This window comes from Rattus norvegicus, chromosome X (assembly GCF_036323735.1).
Source record: "Rattus norvegicus strain BN/NHsdMcwi chromosome X, GRCr8, whole genome shotgun sequence".
Lineage (NCBI taxonomy): Eukaryota > Metazoa > Chordata > Mammalia > Rodentia > Muridae > Rattus > Rattus norvegicus.
In genome coordinates this window covers 110017504-110038431 of record NC_086039.1, presented here as the reverse complement: position 1 = coordinate 110038431, position 20928 = coordinate 110017504, and the positions used below count along the sequence as shown (strand labels likewise).

Here is a 20928-nt window from a genome sequence, read left to right as displayed (position 1 = left end):
TGCTAAGTGGTAAAAAGAATCTGATTCTTGGGAACTGGAGTTATCAGCAGTTGTAAGTCACCATGCAGACACCGAGAACCAACCGTGAGTCCTCTGGAGAGCAGTTAGCTCTCCAAACCACTGAACCCCAATCATAACTATTTCATAAAGGTCTGGACAGTTCTTCCCTACATTTACATGCTTTGTTGCTATTATCAATTTCTATACATTTATTGCTCTACTGTCTCTTACTTTGTAAATATAGTCAGTTACGGCAATGTAACAGAACCATCTTTGATATCTTGTAAGAATTAAATAGTGATAACATCATGTATAATTTATAGAGAGATATGGTAATTTTAATGTAGCATTATCATAGTGTGTTCATAAGTAAGATTGAGTAATTTTTATTTATAGTGTTTTTCTTTGGCTGGTTTGTTATTGGTGTTATTAAGTTTCCTACTAATGCCTTGAAATAATACAAAACATGGGGTTCTTTTTTTCCCAGTTTGGTAGAATTCATTCATAAAACTATAAAAATGCCTCAAAATAAACACTTCTTCATGTATATCTTCAATATTTCAAAATCACCTATGTTAATTGACTTAGACTTCCTACTCATAACATCTTTAATAATTTGTTTAAAGAGTATTTTTCATCTAGAAAAGTAAATATATTAGTGGAAATTTAAGTTTTCCAGTAACTTAAAATAAAAATGTATGGCAATATCCTTTTTTCTTTACTAATTTTAGTTTTTACCATTTGTGAGTTTTACCTTAACTGTATTTTCAATCTATCCTCATTTTGAACACATTTCCATATCATATTTTATTGTCCATGTTCAGCTGTATCTGTTTCTGTTCTCATTCCATATATTTTTTCATCCCATTAAAGTGTTCAATTCTACTTTTTTGTGCTTGTTTCTTCTTGTTTGTGCATGTGAGTTAAATTTATCCCATTTTGTTTCCTTTATCATTTCTAAGGATACGTACTTTGTGTGTGAAATGCAAGTACGGTATCCGTGGGCTACATTCCTAGTTCTCTCTTATTTTTGGTATTTGTAGTCTGTGATAGAGTGTGGGTACAGTTTGCTCTATAGTCAAAGGCTTTTGATATGAAGCACATTTTATTGTGGCTTAGCATTTTGTGGCTTAGCATTGTCACATATGTCTGCTTTATCTCTGTAACTATTTTTAACTTCTTCAACATGCAAATATCATTTTAAGGATTTCTTTTTGATTTCCAATTTTTATTTTGCATTTTATGTGATGTGTCAAATACAAGTTGGAACAGTTAACATTTTTGTACTTACATCTTTTAAATTTTGCCTCTTTAAAAATCTAGACATCTGAATTTTGTCACGCACACTGACAAATACAACACCAGCTTTCACTGATAGAGCTTCTAAGCCAGGGCAGGAAAAATGCCAAGAGGCTTAAAATACTGCAAGTTTTCAGGGGTCCCCTTGTGGCTTAATAAGAAGGACATGGATAAGGCTGTTGGTCTGTTTGCTGGGGCAGTCTCTCAGCTAGCCCATCTATCTCAACCCGACTTCTCTGCCATTGCATCAACTCATGTGGCTCTAACTGGGCTCTACCTCCATAACCAGCTACTGGACTGCTTCCATACTCTGACTCTGTGTCCTGCATGGTACTTCTGCCCCAGCTCTACCTCCAAACCAATAAGCAGCAGGAAAAAGCATTGCCCATCTCTGTACTGTCTTTTGGCATCAAGGGCTACAACATCCTTATTTTAAGGATATTTAATGTTTTCCAGTTTTTTACTGTAGTCACAGAGAATCATATACAGGCATACACACAATATATATTCTTTTTAAGTCAAGAGTTTACTTTTATAAATATTCTATGTAAATTTACAGAGAATATATATTCTTTGCTTCCTAGAGCATATCTCTTATACAGATAGCTTCATTATGTTGGCCAAATTATTTATACCCTATATTAATATACTCAGTGTGCTAAGGGTCTGTCAACTGACTCCCTGAAGCTTATCAATTTTAATATATAATTGAAGGTTATTCATTAGTTGTGTAAAGGTTCATGACTTTAATCACTGTATCATTATTTATTAATATCTGTGTTAGTAAGGCATTTTTCATTAAATTTTCTTTCACTTGACATTAGAATTAAATAGCTTACTTTTTCCTATGAATCATTTAATTAGTAATTTTTGCACCTTATTTTCAAGTTTCCTCTGCTTCAGGTAGACATATTCTGAATACTATACAAGTATTTTATCTCAATTTTACATTAGTATCATCTAGCTGGTGTTTTATCTTTTAACGTTTCTTGGGGTTAATGATTTACTTTTCAGTATCTTCTGTGTCATCTTATATTTATTTTTCTATACATCAAGGTTTATCCTTCTTGTTGCTTAATTTTAGCTTCTATTATATAGATTGATCTATTTTTCCTCTAATTGGAGTTAAATTGTACATTTTATTTCTATTCTTCTTAATAACCATACTTATAAATTTTGATCTGTGTATTTAAGTCTATGTTTTCCTCCTTTTCTCCCTCTCTCCTTCTTTTCCTCCCCCTCCCCCCCCCCGATGTACAAGTATCACTCTCCGTGCTATATTTCAAGATGGACTCTCTCACTGAAGCTGGAACGTAACAATTAGTCAAGAATCCTCTTGTCTTACTTGTATGGGATTGAAGGCATGTATCACTGTCCCTAGGTTTTTACATCAGGGATTCAAACCTACGTCCTCATTTTTGTGTGGCAAACATTTGATCCACTGAACCACTGCTAAAGCCCTTAAATTTGTATTTTTCTAAAAGCCTATAGTGAGTAATATTTGTGTTCTCACATACTAATAAGTACAACCCAGCAACTGTACCTACCACTGACTGACTCCTTATCCCCTCGGTATCTGCCCATACCCTGTAAAGAATATTCACACACACAGTCTTGGTTTGTGACTTAAACATATTTTTACGAACTAAGAGTTAATATAGGTTATTAAAATCTTTCTTAGTCACTGATTCTTTTATCCTACCTTCCACCCATATTTTATCCTGAATTTGTCCCCTTACTGTCAGAGTAAACTCCTTAGTAATGACTTCAAAGAAGGTCTGGAGGGGGTAAACCTTTTACATATTCTATCTTCACACCAGGATGGCAGTTTAGGAAAATATAGGATCCAAAATTCATAGCTATTTGTCCTTATTACTGTGAAAATATGCTCCATTATTCCCCTACAAACTCTTACTGTTCCGAAGGCAATGTGCCTCTTTCCCTACTTAGGTAGGTTTTTCAAAAGGTTTTTTTTTCTTTTTATTGGTTTGGTTGGATTTTGCTTTCTTTTGTTTCTTTGTTTAATTTAATTCCTAAATTCTGAAATTTCCATGACGTGAGTCTATTAGTCTTATAGTTATGTGGCTTTATAATGTTGTTATTACTGTACTCTTGGTTAGTGCTTAACAATCTTTTTTACGGAGGATGATGTGTGTGTGTGTGTGTGTGTGTGTGTGTGTGTGTGTGTGTGCGCGCGTGCGCGCGAGTGCACAAACATACTTTAAGCAGGTGGAAAATCACAGACATTTCTTGTTTTCAAATGCTGCTTCTTGTCCCACTTTTTGTACTTCAACTTGCACACGTGATAGTTTGGGGAAATACAATTTATCCCCTATGCATTATAGTTTTCTTTTATACTCCTCAACTCCTGAACTCTTATTATACCCTGGGAAAATGCCTCATGTTTATTTTCAAGGCAAAGGAAATATTTAGATCAATGATTTGAGAGAAGGAATAAAAAGCACATATTTAGACCATATGAAACTCACACTTATTAGCTTTTTCTACAAGGTGTCACTTTCCTCATCATGATTGCTTTTCCTTGAAGGGAAAAGGAACTATAATTCTTTAATTTGCAGCCAAATTGTACATGTATGGTATACATTGAGTCTTTTTTTTTTTTTTTGGAGCTGGGGACCGAACCCAGGGCCTTGCACTTGCTAGGCAAGCGCTCTACCACTGAGCTAAATCCCCAACCAACATTGAGTCTTCTAAGGGAATGATATAAAAGTCAGTGGTGAGCCTTAAAGTTTTATCACAGTGCAGATTTCTAATTCATTGATTCTGGAATTCTAAGTGAATGGTGATGGTTAACAATGTTATATAAGGAATGTAGAAATGTAAGGGATTTGTTAGGTCAGTATCCTGTCTCCTGAAAACATGAAAAGTGTAATGATACAATATATTTTCAATAGAAGGTAAAAGTGATATTTACGGTACTTAAGTCAGCTTTTAAAAGTACAAGTGAAGAATCTATTGTGAAACACAATACAGGTTTGGCATAATCGGTGTTCTAGAAAGTCCTCATTTGCATAGGGGAGCTATCTACGTGTGTAAGGTGCTTTTGGGAAAGCATAAAGATCTGAGGTCAGATCCATAGAAACTACTTAAGAGCCTGGGAAGGTGATAATGGTAATAGAACTTCAACTCTGGTGGGGTAGACAAAACTTGGGGGCTAACTGGCCAGCAAGCATAGCCTTACTGAGCAAGCACAGACTAGAGGTAAAAGGCGCAGAAATACTTCTCAGTGACAGCTTATGGCCTCCACAGGTGCTCACATGGGTGAGTTCAGCCACACCCAGACATACATCATACACAAATGTACCAGATGTGAAGCCTAGAATATTCATGTCATTCACTGCCATGCCCAGTCAAACCAATATGATAAAATTGTCTGTATGGCGTGGCTAGGATACTGTACGCACAGAGATACAAACATAATCTCTTTTACCTGGAGGTCCAGGAAAGCCAGGTGGACCTTGTATGCCAGGAAATCCTCGCTCTCCTTTTTCTCCAGGCAAACCAGGTTGCCCAATATTTCCTTTTGCTCCAATAGTCACACCAGTTCCAGGTGTAGGAATTACCTTTATATGTAAAAAGAAATTCAGGAATTTAATGAAGAAGATGCTTGGTCTTCTAAATGTAATTAAGCAGCTACATGCAATTATAATGCCTTATTTTCACACAGTTCTTAGATATAAAGTCATTAAAACAGTCATATAAATTGAGTCTCCTTAAGACTGTTCCATAGAGGAAGTCGCCTCCACCCCTTAGAAAACGTGCAATGTCAGCAGTATTGAGCCCAGGGCTTAGAAAGCTAGAAGTGTGTTTTGTTGTCATTTCTCATATTATTCACAATATTCCAGTCAACCGAAGCCTTAAAACTCTTTCCAAAACCACCACAATTTCTGTCCTCGTCTCACACATTAAGCTGGTTTCCTCAAATCAACTTTTCTATGTAAGCTACCTGTCCTAAAGACACTACTTGCCTACATACTTACTGGAACCCTAAACTCAGTCAAATCACTTCCTTCAGTATCGTTCTTATTTCTTTCCCTATCATTTCTAGCAATGAATCCTTTTCGCTCAAGTCTATCTGGTTAGAACCACTTCAAACAACATACACATTTTCACTAGTGCCCTTTATATATGCCTCACTCACACATCACTTGCTCTTCCCTGGAAATTCTCCATTTCTTTCACGAATACTTATCTTCTACATCCTCTCATGACTTATTTATGTTCTAAAGAATTTCATAAAATAAAGAATTTTAAGTTGACCTGGCATACAAATGAACACCTGCTAGGCAACTATGATATTTCACTCTACCTACGTCCAATAAACATAAAAATATTAATAAACAGGAAGAGACCTCAGGGGTTGGAGATTTAGCAAGCGCAAGGCCCTGGGTTCGGTCCCCAGCTCCGGAAAAAAAAAGAGACCTCAAAGTTTTAAGATACAAAATGAGGGTAATGGTCCCAAGGGGAAAGTGTGCCGCACTCTTAAAAGTTCCATTTCTGCTCCCGATTTTATTCTCTCATTTTCTAAAGGGATTATTTTCTGGAGAACTGATTTTGAACTGGACACTCAAATGAAAATGGATAAAAATTATCTACTATCTATTAAGCATGGCCTCATTAGGTTTAGTAGAACTCTATGTATTCCTATCTGAGATTCATTAGGGTATGAAGAACTAAAATGTCAGGAGTATAGAATACATTTTACAGTACTCACTGCTATGGATCCAGTGCCGTCTTAAGTCTAGAGCATCATCAAATTTCAACCCAAAAGACTGGTTAAACCTTTACAGTGATATTTTTTAATTCTTGATACACTTGGGATTATACATGACTTAAATTCCACAATCAATGTAAATACGATGGACAACGTATACTATTCGCTCCTACCCGTTATAGCAATTTCGTACTTGTTATCTAGAGCCCCAGAAAGCACACACTCAGGAAGGGAGAGAAGTGTGAATCAGACAATTACAAATTGAGAAAACCTATCAGGACTAAAACCATATTTACCTTGACCACTATAGGGGAAACCACCAATTCCTGGTTTCCCCAGAATTCTTGCTCTGAATCCTTTGTAAACAGCAGTTGCACCACCTGCTGGTTACTTAGGAAAGCAGTTGACAATCGTGATGCAAAACAATGATGTATAATTTGGGACTTTAACTATGAAAAAGTAACCAGAGGCCAAACAGTATAACAACCTCAGGCTTAATATGGATGATTAAACAAAACAAAACAAACAAACAAACAAAGCTCTAGTGGCTTCTCAGCCAGTAGAAGTTGATAATGACTTGGATTTTTATGTTCTATGAGGAATTGGTAGGGAATGTATAGCTTGTGTACAAAAATGATGACACAATGTTAAATTTGAGAAATGAATTCTTAAGAGAAAGACTTACAAATCCAGGTGGTCCAGGTGGGCCAGTATCACCCTTTTGGCCCTGTTCAAGGCAATGGTATGATACATAATTAGTAAGAATGACATGACAGTATGGTTTCCCTCAAGTAACAACTGAGCTTTATAAAGACTCATTCATAAAATAATCAAATGCAAAGTATAACATGCGTCAATGAAACTCTTTCTTGAGCCTGCAAAGACCTTTGATTTTGCCTTGGATATTACTGGTTATATAAGCTGAAGACACTGGACAGATTCCTAACAGCAACATGCCTTGTCATAAAGGAAGAAGACAATATTCAATTGTTATTTTACAGGCCAAGACTTAAGAATAGATTTCTTTACACACTTCCCATTGTAGGAAAATTACTCTGCATCATAATTTACTAATCGAGAAACAATCTCATTTAAGTATATGATCTCATCCCTTTACTCCAATTAAGTCTTTTAGTCTAAACTAAAACTTGGATCTAGTTGAGAGAGAAACCCTCAGTAAAATATGTGACTCTGGATAATTCAAGTTTGCTTTAATTTTTTTTCAGTTTTGTTTTGATACAAAGCAGTTAGAGAACAGAGGACTTGGGGGACTGAATACTTTGTGATGTGCTAAAAATAGGGTGACTGTGTTTCACAAATGCTTTCAGCGGCACTTTTAAAATAGGTTACTAAATAAATGACCTCAGTCAGGATGCATCAGTCCAATGGGAAAACTACAACGAATTAGCCACAGATTAACAAACAATGATTACATGCAGAATAGAAAATGTTTAGAGGAGAAATTCTAATTTTACAACTCTAAACTTTTCAAGAGGACCTCACTGGAACAGTGACCAATCGTCCTCCTAAAGGACTTGCTGATTCGTGCTTGCAGCAAAGGCACTGACATTCTAATGTCAGTGCAATCCCATGCATTTTCTCGGTCTGCACTGTGATTTAAAGCAAAGCAAGAAAATTTAAAGGCCAAAGCATAAAAGGAAAAAATGGCACTGCTATGGTAATAAGAATGAAACCAGACACATCACAGTGCAGAGATCCTTACCTTTTCACCATGCCTTCCTGGTTCACCAGGGTAACCAGGATCACCAGGCAAACCCTTTAAAACAGAGGACAGGGTAATATCAGTAAACATGACAAAGTTAGGAAGATGCCAAAAATCATGTCCTCCAACACAAGTAGTCCATCAATAGAAGAGAAGATACAGTCCATGAAAATACAATTATCTGACTGTTTTACAAAGATGCCAAGAAACAACATTTTAAAAAGGGAAGCTTTAAAGGAAAAGGAAAATATTTTCAACAAGTGGCTCTGGAAAACCTGGATATCAATATTCAGAAGAACGAAATTAGATTCCTCTCTCTCCCATTTTTCAAAACCCACCTCCAAATAGATCAGTTATTTTAATATACAATTTAACATTCTAAACCTGCTAAAGCAGAAGAAAAACATAGCCTTCAACACATAGGCATAGGCAAAAACATTCTGAATAGCACAGAAAATAAGATGTGGTACTTAGAATGATAATGCCCTTCCTCATCCCCATAGGCTTTGGAATTTGACCACTTGGTGCCCAATTCCTGGTGCTGTTTGTGGGGGCCTAGGAGAAAGTATGGCACTAAGGGGGAAGTCTGAGGACTCACCCCCTTGCACCATTCCTAGTTTGTTCTTTCTACTTCCTGCTTTCTGTTCAAGAAGTGAACTTTCCATTGCTGTTCCAGCTGCTATGCCTGCTGCTTCTCTGCCCCGAAAGACCACAATCTCTGTGGAACCAGAAGTCCAAGCAAGCTTTTCCTTCCTAAGTTGCCTCGGTCATGGTCTTTTGGCATAGAAATTGAAAAGTAACTGCGAAAATCACCACGTGGGATTTAATGAAATTAAAACGCTTATGAATAGCAAAGAAAATTCATTCAACTGAAGAGGCGGTCCATAAAATGGGATGCAATCTTGGCCTGCTATACATAATCTGGCTTAGGGCTGGTGTTAAGAAAACCCAAAGGGGGATGGGGGAGGTGGGGGAGGTGGGAGAGGTGGGGGAGGTGGGGGAAATCTTCAGGAAGAGACTGAGACGTGGGCTACGGGAGATACCCAAGAATCAATGGGGGTATTCCTTAACTGTGACTCACAGCACTGGGAATAGGAGCCTGGGGAGGCTGCCTTCTAAGCAATAGAGAACCAAGCCAGCCACACAACTTTCAACCGAAAACTTAGCCTATCTACAAGAAATGCAGACTATAAGTGACAGCTGTGGCCCAGCTACAAATCACTCACTTAGACCACTCACTCTAAGGCTCAAGGAATATTATGGATGAGGGGGCAGGAATTATGTTAAGAGTCAAGGATGGAAGGGCTTACTGAATGCCATTCTCTTTCTTTTTATTGGATATTTTCTTTATTTACATTTCAAATGTTATCCCCTTTCCCGATTTCTCCTCTGGAAACCCCCTATCCCATCCTCCCTCTCCCTGCTTCTATGCGGGTACTCCCCCACCCACCCACTCACTCCTGCCTCCCTGCCTATACACGGGCATCGAGCGTTCCCAGGACCAAGGACCTCTCCTCCCATAGATGTCCTACAAGGCCATCCTCTGCTACATATGCAGCTGGACCCATGAGTTCCTCCATGTGTAGTCTTTGGTTGGTGGTTTAGTCCCTGGGAGCTCTGGGGTGTCTGGTTGGTTGATATTTTTGTTCTTCTTATGGGGTTGCAAACCCCTTCAGCTCCTTCAGTCCTTTCTCTAACCCCTACATTGGGGACCCCTTGCTCAATCCAGTGGTTGACTGGGAGCATCCACCTCTGCATTTGTCATGCTCTGGAGACAGCTATATCAGGCTCCTGTCAGCAAGCACTTCTTGGCATCATCAATATTGTCTGAGTTTGGTGACTGTATATGGGAAGGATCCCCAGGTGGGGCGGCCTCTGCATGGCTTTTCCTTCAGTCTCTGCTCTACACGTTGTCTCCATATTTCCTCCTGTGAGTACTACTCAGCTATTAAAATAATTAAAAACAATGACTTCATGATATTCTTAGGCAAATGGATGGAATTAGAAAAGATTATCCTGAGTGAGATAACCCAATCACAAAAGAACACACATGGTATGCACTCACTGATAAGCGGATATTAGTCCCAAAGCATGGAATACCCCAGATACAATTCACAGATCATATGTAGCTCAAGAAGAAGTAAGACCAAAATGTGGATGCTTCAGTCCTTCTTAGAAGGGAGAACAAAATACTCAAGGGAGAAAATATGGAAAGAAAGTGTGGAGCAGAGACTGAAGGAATTGCCGTCCAGAAACTGCCATGCAGAGGGATCCATCCCATATACAGACACCAAACCCAGACAATATTGCTGATGCCAAGAAGTGCTTGCTCACAGGAGCCTGATATAGCTGTCTCCTAAGAAGCTCTGCCAGAGCATGACAAATACAGAAGCTCTTGTAGCCAACCATTGGAGGAGTTAGAGAAAGGATTGAAGAAGCTGAAGGGCCTTGTAACCCCATAAGAACAACCATACCAACAAACCAGAGCTCCCAGGGACTAAATCACCATCCAAAGAGAACACATGGACAGACCCATGGCTTCAGCTGCATATGTAGCAGAGGATGTCCTTGTTGGCATCAATGGGAGAAGCCCTTGGTCCCACCAAGGCTGGATTCCCCAGTATAGGGGAATGTCAGGGCAGGAAGGTGGGAAGAGGTGGGTGGTTGGGGAGGGGGAATGCTCACATAGAATAAGGGGGAGGGGATGTGATAGTTGGTTTATGGACTAGAAACAAGGAAAGGGGATAACATTTGAAATGTAAATAAATTTTAAAATGTCCAATAAAAAAAGAGTATGAATCACTATCTTGAACCCATCAGTCTCCAACATATAGCTCCACACTCATTGTTACCAGTGGCCTAGATTAATCTTTCTGAGCCATAAAACTAGATGAATATACATGAACATGAGAGAGAGATTTGTGTGGATGTAGGGAAGTAGTAGGTTAGAGTGGTCAGTATGAAAGAGGTGCGTATATGAAATGGTAAATAACAGGGAGGGAGAGGAGACAAGGACCACTGAATCAACGATCATGATGACAACTAAGAGGAGGAGGAGGAGAAGGAAGAGGAGGAGGAGGAGGAGGAGGAGGAGGAGGAGGAGGAGGAGGAGGAGGAGGAGGAGGAGGAGGACAACAATGAGAAGGAGGATATTATAATGTGAGCAGCCAGTCTCTTCTTCTTTCATCATGCTTTCCCTGACTACTGAATGTCTTCCTCACCATGTTGGACTGTATCGTTCTGTAGTCAAATAAACCCTTTTTGTGCTTAAGGTGCTTTAGTCAGTGTGTGCCATTATAGCAACTAAAAGGATTCTAAGACTATAATTAAAGCACACTTCATTATATCTGCCTTAAAGCTAGAGACATTCCAAATTTATATTCAGAATGGGGATGATAAATTCTGTTCATCTAAACCATTTCCATACTGTGCGTGCTCTGCTTTTCTACCACCACCTACAAATAGTGTAAATAGTACCAATGATTTTTGGTAAAGGAAAGAACCATTGCTACTCACTGGGATTCCTGGTTGACCAGTCTCTCCATCTTTGCCTGGTTTACCCTGTAGGATACAAAGCAATGATGGAGCAAGAACAAAAATTTGTTAGTTTGGAAATAGGAAATGAAAGACTATAACAACTATTAGTCTTGCCTTGAACTATATAAATAGACTTTTAAAGTGCTCTTTCTAAACTAATCCATTTTTTTTGTTTCTTTGGCTTTTTGAGACAGGGTTTCTCCATAGAGCCCTGGTTGTTCTGAAATTCACTCTGTAGATCAGGCTAGCCTTGAACTCATAGATTTCATCCTGCCTCTGCCTCCTAGGTTCTAGGATCAAAGCAGTGCACCACAACTGCTTGGCTGAATAGACATTTTAAGTGACAGGTATTACTATGTTATACCTGCAGGGATATTTTCAGGCAATGCTATTAGGAATGAGAAAGAAATCTTGCACATGAGCATAGTTGGACTTTTTATAAGCACCACTGACGATCATAATACTTACTCTTTTGCCTGGCTCTCCGGGCTCACCCTTTTCACCTTTCACACCACCAGGAGGACCCTGCGCAAAACAGTATTCACATTGGCTCATGAGAGGTTGTGTAGCAATGTCAGTTCACAATAAATGATGCTAAAGAGTTTTAGAATACTTACGGGAGGACCAGGTATTCCCGGAGGTCCAGGAGGCCCTCTATCACCGGGAACTCCCTATGCAGGTATGGGAAAAATGAAGGCACATTAATACTAGAATATGCATTCTTCCTATCCTAGAGATAAACATGGTAAAGAATATGTATTTTAAGTTCATCTATTATTAACAGCAGAATGATATACTGACAAGCTTATGTTTAAAAAATTTAATTGTCCAAAGTCCTTGTTATTTAAAAATATACCCTCATTTAAGAGTACACATCTACATATAGTGCCTTTTATAAGATCAAAGTCTTTGTTTTAGATTTTTCATATTTTTAAAAAAATTTATTAAAGGAGGTATAATTGACAAAAATGAGCATATTAAAAATGTACAAGGTAATCTCTCAACATATCTACATTTTGTGAAATGATTACCCCAATCAAGCTAATTAACCTATCCATAAAACAGTCTTTATCCAGTTCCTTCCCAAGGGCTCACCTGATCGCCTTTCTGAAAATCTAGGTCAATTGGTCTTTTCTGTTCACTGATCTGCCCAGGTGGACCAGGTGGACCCTGAAGACCTTGTTCACCCTATTTACACAACAAAGATACAGTGATACTTCATAGTTTACTGCAAGCAATAGTAGATAAACTATGTCTATCGTAAGAAATGGGAAGGAAAACGAATAGTACAGTTGAGTGTGAAAGGAGAGGCACTAAGACTGGATGACCAACTTTTGATTACTCACTTTTTCGCCTTTGGGTCCCTGGAAATTTAAGCCCATATTCCCCTGAGGAGAGAAGTTTCAGTTTTAAGTCTCATTAACAATCAGAAAAACTAATCCACAGGAAATAAATGATGTGAAGAGAAAGAACATTACCTTTGGTCCCGGTGGGCCTGGTGGGCCAGGAGGGCCCTTAGAAGACATAGAAAGGAGAAAATAGATTTTAGTAAGATGTTTCTTTAAAACTTTGTTTTATATGACTACTGAAAGGGACCTTCAAACTATTTCTAATTCTGAGGATATAGCTCAGAGAGAAAGCAGCCACGTACTAAACAATCCTGTTACTTACATCTTGATTGTATTTTTGTTAGAGGCATATAGTTCAATTGATTAAAACAACCTAGCCAAATGTAGAAACTTCTGGTGACAGGGCGAGAATTGACAGGAGCAGAAGTTAGGATCAATATGAGAGGGTAGATAGCACAAGTACCAAAACCAAAGAAGTTAACTTCAATGAACATGTTTTTATCACAATTATGCGAACCAATGGAGTTGATTTTTAAAAAGCACATACATGCTCAATTTTAAACCAGCTTTGTTGTATGCAACTGTGTTTGTGTTTCTGATCATGGCTCACAGCATGAAAAATTGAGTAGGCTTCTCTTGGTTACCCTCCTTAACTATTTGTTGACACCCAATTGTTGAACCCTCACACTTTGGCTGCAGGCTACAGAGAAGCCAATATCAAACACACAAGGAAATTTTCTCCTTAGTGGCCAGATTTTCACGGTGCCAGACTGTACAACATCAAATGCTGGGAGAGAAAGCACATCAATGTGTTGAGCATTGCTGGGTCCTGCATACTGCAATTCCTCCCTACCAGACAAGATGTGCCCACTAATGCAATAGTGGTATGACTGTTATTGGGAACTAATCCTTTTCTGATTGACATTCTGGAGGAATGTGAAACCTCATATTACAACCCTGGTCAAAAGCCCATTACTCGGGAGGTCTTGGACATCATGATAGAAACTTACTGTTATTTTGCTAAATGGTCATGCTGTCTATATGCCTTCTACATATTTATTTTTATACCTGTTCTGACTTGGTTAGAAACGCCCCTTTTTGTAATAGGGCATAGTCAATGGGAGATATGCATAACTAGTCAAAGTGTTGAGAATAAGAGACTGAGTGTTCAGCTCTATACTGAACTCTCCCTCCCAAGGCTCAGAAGGAAAGAAAGTAGAAAGACTATAAGATCTTAGAGATGAGAAGTAGTGCTGTAAACAGTTGCCTTCTAAACATGACATGACTATTGTACTCTTGATCTCACCGAAACTAGGGTGACCTACAGAAGACTGTCACAAAATCATGCCAGCAAAACTCTTAGCACAGATATGGAAGATGACCTCCAGGTCCTTCTTCTCACTGAGACGCTATCAGCAGTCATCAGTTACTAGGGAAGGGGAAGTCACCCTTTATTGAGGATGTGGCCACTTTTAGGATCGCCATGCTCCAGTGGCGATCTATTTTCAAATAGACAGTAATAACTGGACTTGATGGGTTACTTTTAAAAACATGAAGCTGAGAAGGGAAATGTTGACAGACATATGGAAAATTAGAGGTGAGCAACAGGGGATAAAAACAATCATATTTTATTGAGTAGATGTATGAAATTCTTAAGAATAAAGACCATAATTTTTAAGTATTAAATAGGCATTTGCCTGCCTATGTATAGTGCTTTTAAACAGCATTCTCTGCTTGTTTACATATCATACATCAGTGTCGTTTCTAAGACTTTGCTTCCTCTATCAAATCTGGGTTAATTGAAGGAATATACAGAAGTGTGTAGTGAATCAGTTAATAAGATTACAAGGGTTAAAGCAATTCAGGGTTTAATAACAGACCCAGAAAACATCAATATTGTAACAGCAGAATTATGAAAAAGTGCCATGGCCTACAGTCCCCTGATAGCAGGATGTTTACAATTAAATCAAACTAATAGGGACAGGGAAAGGTTAAGCCTTTCCTAAGGAGTTTTAGTAGACTCTTCTGGAATGTAGCATATATAATTACCCCTATTTAAGAGTAAGAACTTATTGTGCATTATCCATACAAGCATAATGAAAATATGAAAATTGTCACTGAATACATAATATCTGAGACACGGAAAGGCATATGAAAAATTGCTTTGACAGGAAAACAATTTTATTGTCGTTTAAACAGGATGGCAGTAAAGGCCTAACTCCAATCACAACTACAATGAAATTTAAGTATTACAATAATATTTATCATTTTTATATTTCTGCACTGGACAGAGCAGGGCCTCTTATGTGCTAAGCAAGCACTCTACCACTGAGTTATATGACCAGCTCCCATTTCATGTATTTACTTTTATGTGTGTATTTTTTTCACCTGTATGAAACTATAGGGACTTTGCTTGCTTAAAATGGACTCTTTGCCATAATAGAGCCATTGATAAATAACAAAATTAAAGCCATGAATATTGAAATTAAGTTAACTTTCAAGTTATATAATCAGTAATCATATCTGTGAATCAGATAGCAAAGGGGAAAATATAATTACAGAAACTTACCATTAAACCTGGTGGTCCTGGAGGACCACTTGGCCCTGATACACCCTTGGGACCAGGTGGACCCTGTTATAAATGGAGTAAAGAAAAAGATGAAAAACAAAACCCCTAAACCCAACCCTTTACCTCATCATATAAAGAAATAAATGCATGCAATTATTTTCATAAGTCTATATCCATGAAATACTTTCAGAACTTAAAAATTTTACAAATAGAAGGGCTTAGTAGCTTTTAGGGTAGCTCAATAAGAGAGATTGGGTACAGCTTTCAGCAGCTGTATGTTCTGCAGTGATAGACAAAAATGCGATAAATACATAATGAAAAATGAAAAAAATGAACTACAGCAAAACAATATGAATGAAGCCAAGGAGAGCAGATGCACCACAGAAAATTACATGCCCATCACCTATTATAAAGGAAAACTGATACAGTTGAGAGAATAAAGCAACTTTCAACAGTTTGTTCAGGCTGCTAGTTATATATAGAGGCAATCTAGAAGGATGTGGCTTTCTGGTAACATCAATATTGATTCAAAATTATTTGTAACATTCTGTCAGGTTTGGAAGTGTTCATAGGTGTTCATTTTGTGTTGTACCAGCATATATTCTGTACATAGTATGTTATACTTTTATCTTAAATATTCATAATAAATTATATGAACAATCGAGGATAAGATTGAATGAACTCAAAAGAGTATGACTAGTAATGTCAGGTAAAGAATAAAAAATGAGAAAAATAAAAAAAAAGAATCCCCAACTTTGTATCTTGGTGATCAAATAGCAAAACCTCCTGATTTGTATTTTTGGTAAAGGGATTGATTCTCATAAACTGTAATGGACTTCCTCATCTATAAATACTCAAAAGCCATTACTGTCTCTGTATATTATCTATAAACTAACACAATCTTTTTGTAAGATTACATTTGATGTTTACCATGCATAAATTGCATTCCTTCAACCTTCAAAGTATGCTCAGATGTCATGTATAATTGATACTGTTATAAATGGCATTTTTAATATCTTAAAAGAGAGATCAATGATTTTCATTGTAAAAAACATTTATAGTGGACTCTACTGCTCCCTATATAGCATAAGAATAATGTAGGAAGTCATTTTTGATGCAAATCTCTGTTGCCACATACACAAATACCCACAGACACCGGATACGTAGATAAAATAAAGCAAATATGCCTTGTGGAAACTTTCACCTTATGACAGAAGGAATGCATAGAGACTTTAAGAACTTCAGATGATAATTTGTATAACTAAAACAACAACAGTGAGTATAGAAGGTTCAGGACTTATATGATCCTCTGTTTTAACCATGTAATAAAGAAAAAAAACCCTATATGCTTACTTGTATTCCAGGAGGACCTGGGTATCCTTGATTACCCTTTGGCCCTGGCAGAGATGACATGATTATACTGCCTGGCTCCCCCTAAAAGAAACCAACAGTCTAAGTTATAATCATTATTATACCTGAGAAACAGCCAGAAGGTAAAAAAAATATTCTGAGAGTTATTAGTACATAAATACAATGAAAGATTAAGCACACTAGTACTTTCATGAACAAATTTACCTTTGAAATATAAATTAAGAAGTATCCATGGTATACCAAAGTAGAGTAGTATATTAGGAGTTTGTGGCACTCAGTTATTCATCAATTAAAAATATGCATTAGATATAAAGTATTTGTAGAACATTGGGTTAGGCTCTGGACACTTAGTAATAAAGAAGTAGAGACTCTTTTCTCCTGAGGCTAAAAACATAATGGAGAAACATAAAACATAGCAAGTAAACAAGATGGTAGCATGTTCTGTTACAGTCTAGAAAATGAAGCAAAATGGCAAAGTGAGTGATACATAATACAGAGATTAGCTAGGCAGTCATACTAGAGTAATGTGAAAAGAGTATGTAAATCGCAGTCTGAAGAATAAGCATCAGTTCCTACCAGTGACTAGAAGCTGCAATGACCCAGTGGTAGAGTGCTTATCTAGCATTCGTGAAGTCTTCCATAAAGAATAATAGAAAATTTAAATTCTCAAATGAGCTGAATTCAGACCAGTGGTACTAGTGATCAAAGGGAAAAATGTCTTAAGATAAGGCTATCAGTACAACAATGACCAGCATGGTAAGATATGCTCATAGGTAAGTGGCATTGTGTTATAGAGGTATTCGACTGCTCTGTGATTGGTTTGAAGGCCCACTTCACAGGAGAAATTCTTGACTGGTGTAAGTCTGACCAAGAATCCATTGCTAGGAAGCTCATTGGTTCCAGGGTGTGTATCTAGTCCCATAGTATCAAAGTGCCCCCTAAATTCATAGCTCTCTAACCATTAGATCTTACCAGTTCAAACTTTAGATCTCATGAGAGAAGTGTCTCTTTGTGGTGGACAATGGTTAATGTAGCAAGTCAGAACTGATCAAAGTACAGAGAACGAGTGTCAGTGGTATGCTGAGTCTTAATGGGGACATTGCATCACATTCGTGCTCCCAAGATTTAGGGAACTTCATGGAAAAGGGAGCAGAAAAATTGTAAGTGCCAAAGGTTAGGTAGGACTAGGGCAAAATCATGTGTTCAGGACATAATGGAATTCACAGTAGCTGTGGTTGCCTGCACAAGAATGATTAGGTCATCATTGTAGCATTGAAGGAGGTGGGTCTTATGAGACCCCATCCACTAGATGAGAAGTTAGTGACAACAGATGGTGTCTGGATGATTAAAGGTCAATTTTCTTTAAGGGCATGGCTCCTGACAGGTAATCATGCCTCTGTGGGTAGGGATGGACCGGAAGGAGTGGGGGCTAGACAGAATAAATATGTTGAGTGTGTGAATGTTTCTAAGAATTAATAAATATATAATTTTAAAGTCATGTAGTGTATAGCGTCACAAACTATATATATGTGTGTGTGTGTGTGTGTGTGTGTGTGTGTGTGTGTGTGTGTGTATGGGTATTCAATGGATTGGGCAAGGTTCTTTGAAGGTTAGTTTCTGACATGTTAATCTGAGCATCTGGGAGGGATTTGAGCAGAGATTTTTCAAAAGGCTGAGGAACGCATAATTTTGAACTCAGAAAAAATCTATTTTGAAGTTTTAAATGTAGATGGCCAGTAACTACATAGACAGCAATAAATACCTTGAACATTATTAATATTGCCTGGCATAGAAGAGAAGCAAGAGTATTAACGGCTGCTGGATAGAACAGAATGAACTTGTACTGGAGAGTGAAGTACTATTAGATGCAGAAGAAATAGTAGGAGACTAGAGTATTACAGAAATCAAGGATAAAGAATATATCTAGAGAGAACCAGCAGTCAGTTCTATCAAAATACATTCAGATAAGGCACGAATGTGTCAGGAAAGAGAGAACTGAGCATAACACACACATTTTTCAAGAATTACAACAAATATAAAATGACATAGTATAGTGCTTAAATACTCTTCATGGTATCCATTTGGAGGAAAAACTTATAGTTACTATTCTATTGCAGTTGTAGACATTCTACATATTTTATTCAAACTGCTTATCTTCTTAGCATGTGATGCTTACCTTCATACCTGGGATCCCAGGTGGTCCCTATTATTAAAAGAAAGAAGGAAATTTTATGTAAATTGGAAAGAATAAACAAAAGATCACATGATGTACACATGAATATAACATAAAAAAGAACAATATGAATAAATTTTTATAGGGTCACATCAGAATATTTCATGATTTTATAGGTAAAATTTATGTTAGTCATCACAGAATCCTTGGCTTTAATCAGCAGGAAGCCTTTTTGCCATTTCATCTTTGAAATTCTCTAGTCTGCTACTTTAAATATGTGACACTGTTACATTTGCGTGAACTCTCCATTCTCATCTTCTCTGTTCTGTTACTTCTTGAATTCATTTTAAAAAGTCCTGAACTTTCCAACTTACTGGAGGTCCTTGTAAACCGGGAAAGCCTGGACTGCCTGGAAATCCGCGTTCTCCCTGGGAGTTAGAAAGGAAGAGCGTAGAGAAAGAAGAAGCAGTGAGCAATGTTTGACACACAATGGTTTCATTTAAAACATACCACATCACCAAAATGTCCTTAGCATCCACTTTCCAATTACTTCAGAAGCAACTAGCCATAGCAATTCAACCTACCAAGCCAAACATTTTGATTCCTACTCATCTACCCAATCAAATCTAAGGGGAAAAGAGTACCGCTGTCAATTCTTTTGAAAAGTCTATTTTGAGATCATCACACCACAGATTTCTGATAATCATCACATTTAATCATTAATGATTTGCTGCAATTTCCTGACTATGTGCTGTACAAATTCTTATTTCAAGCTTACCATTTCACTTTCCGCTCATTGTAAACTATTTCAAATTATTTTTCACAAAAAGAAAAAGATGGCAAGGAACAAGGCTATTAATAGCACCAAGAAGACAGTAACAACATTTTCTGAAAATTGCAGGCCATTAGATTTCTTAGGTACCTGATTTTTTTCATAGTAGCAACATAGACATTTGGTTTGGAAAACAATATGTAAAATTGAGACAGAAGAACATTAGTGCAAATTCTTTTCAAAAGCCTATGTATGTTATAACAATTCTAGAAACAAACCTGTCAGAGATTTAAAAGGACAAAATTACTATCCCTCTGGGCTTTTGAGTCATTATTTAATGGCTTCCTCTGCATCACCTTTTATACATAGAAAAATAAGTCCAAAGAGAAAGGACGTACCCTGCACTTCAAGTTTAGAAGACATTAGAAAAAAGAAGCCATACACTGTGGACACAACATTGGGATTCATATTTTACATACATAGCTAGTGACAAGAGTAAAGAACTTTTAATCAGGCCATATGTACAATGAAATTATTTAATTTATATAAAACTCTGACATAAATGATACTTAAGATATAAATTAATTGTTAGATATATGAAAGGGACCCTTTGTGGAAAAAATACCTTTCATCATAAATATGTCTGCATATGCATTTGGTTTCCTAAATCTTTGAATACTAGTTCTCTTGTTGGCATGCTGGCAAAACACACATGCATGCACATGCACCAAGTGCACACACACACACACACACATACACACACACACACACACACACACACACACACACACCTGAAAGAAAAGAAAGTAAAACATAGCTATGTCTCCAGAATAGGAACAAAAACATTCATTTTCTTGTGAAATGTGTTATACAAACAAATTGCCTTTTGGCCCAGTCATCAAAGACTGCCTGAGCTAGAATGAAGAATGTAAATAAATTTCTCAAATCTGGATATTTGCCTTAAAAAATCTACACATTAAAAATCGTAATTGTTGCAGCAGGCATGGTGCACATTTAGTCCCAGAACTTGGGAGGTAGAGGCCAGTGGATTTCTGAGTGCGAGGCTAGCCAGAGCTACATAGTGGGACTCTGTGTTAAGAAAAAAAAATTTGTTGTTGGCAAGGCTTACTGAGACCTAGGAAATACTGGATCTAAAAGTATTGTTTTGATATTATGTATATTTTTAAAATTCTCAGAAAGCATGTTCATTGTATTGCAAGAATTTAATTAAAGCGTATACCCTAATGTTAAAATCTGGGCTATGACATTAATTTAAAAGTATAGGGTAGATCTAGTTTATTAGAATCTTATGCAGAAAACATAAAATGCTAAGAGGATAAACACAAATCGTGCATTTACTTAAGAAAGGAAAAAAGTAGGAATAAGAAGGATGCTACAAA

At 37.2% G+C, this 20928-nt stretch overlaps 1 protein-coding gene across 3 annotated transcripts in view; it reads right to left on the bottom strand.

Annotated features, from left to right (window-relative positions):
• The window catches only part of Col4a5 (collagen type IV alpha 5 chain), a 203964-nt gene that overhangs the window by 72783 nt on the left and 110253 nt on the right, over positions 1-20928 (bottom strand). For all 3 annotated transcript variants that reach the window (XM_006257313.3, XM_063280126.1, NM_001426996.1), the window contains exons 7-19: positions 19131-19184; positions 18760-18786; positions 16566-16646; positions 15213-15275; positions 12773-12808; positions 12641-12682; positions 12390-12482; positions 11912-11965; positions 11763-11819; positions 11274-11318; positions 7758-7811; positions 6720-6761; positions 4751-4883 (exon numbers count right to left, since the gene is read on the bottom strand). In XM_006257313.3, coding sequence (XP_006257375.1) covers positions 4751-4883; positions 6720-6761; positions 7758-7811; positions 11274-11318; positions 11763-11819; positions 11912-11965; positions 12390-12482; positions 12641-12682; positions 12773-12808; positions 15213-15275; positions 16566-16646; positions 18760-18786; positions 19131-19184 — 781 coding nt within the window. The remainder of the gene's footprint in view (positions 1-4750; positions 4884-6719; positions 6762-7757; positions 7812-11273; positions 11319-11762; positions 11820-11911; positions 11966-12389; positions 12483-12640; positions 12683-12772; positions 12809-15212; positions 15276-16565; positions 16647-18759; positions 18787-19130; positions 19185-20928) is intronic.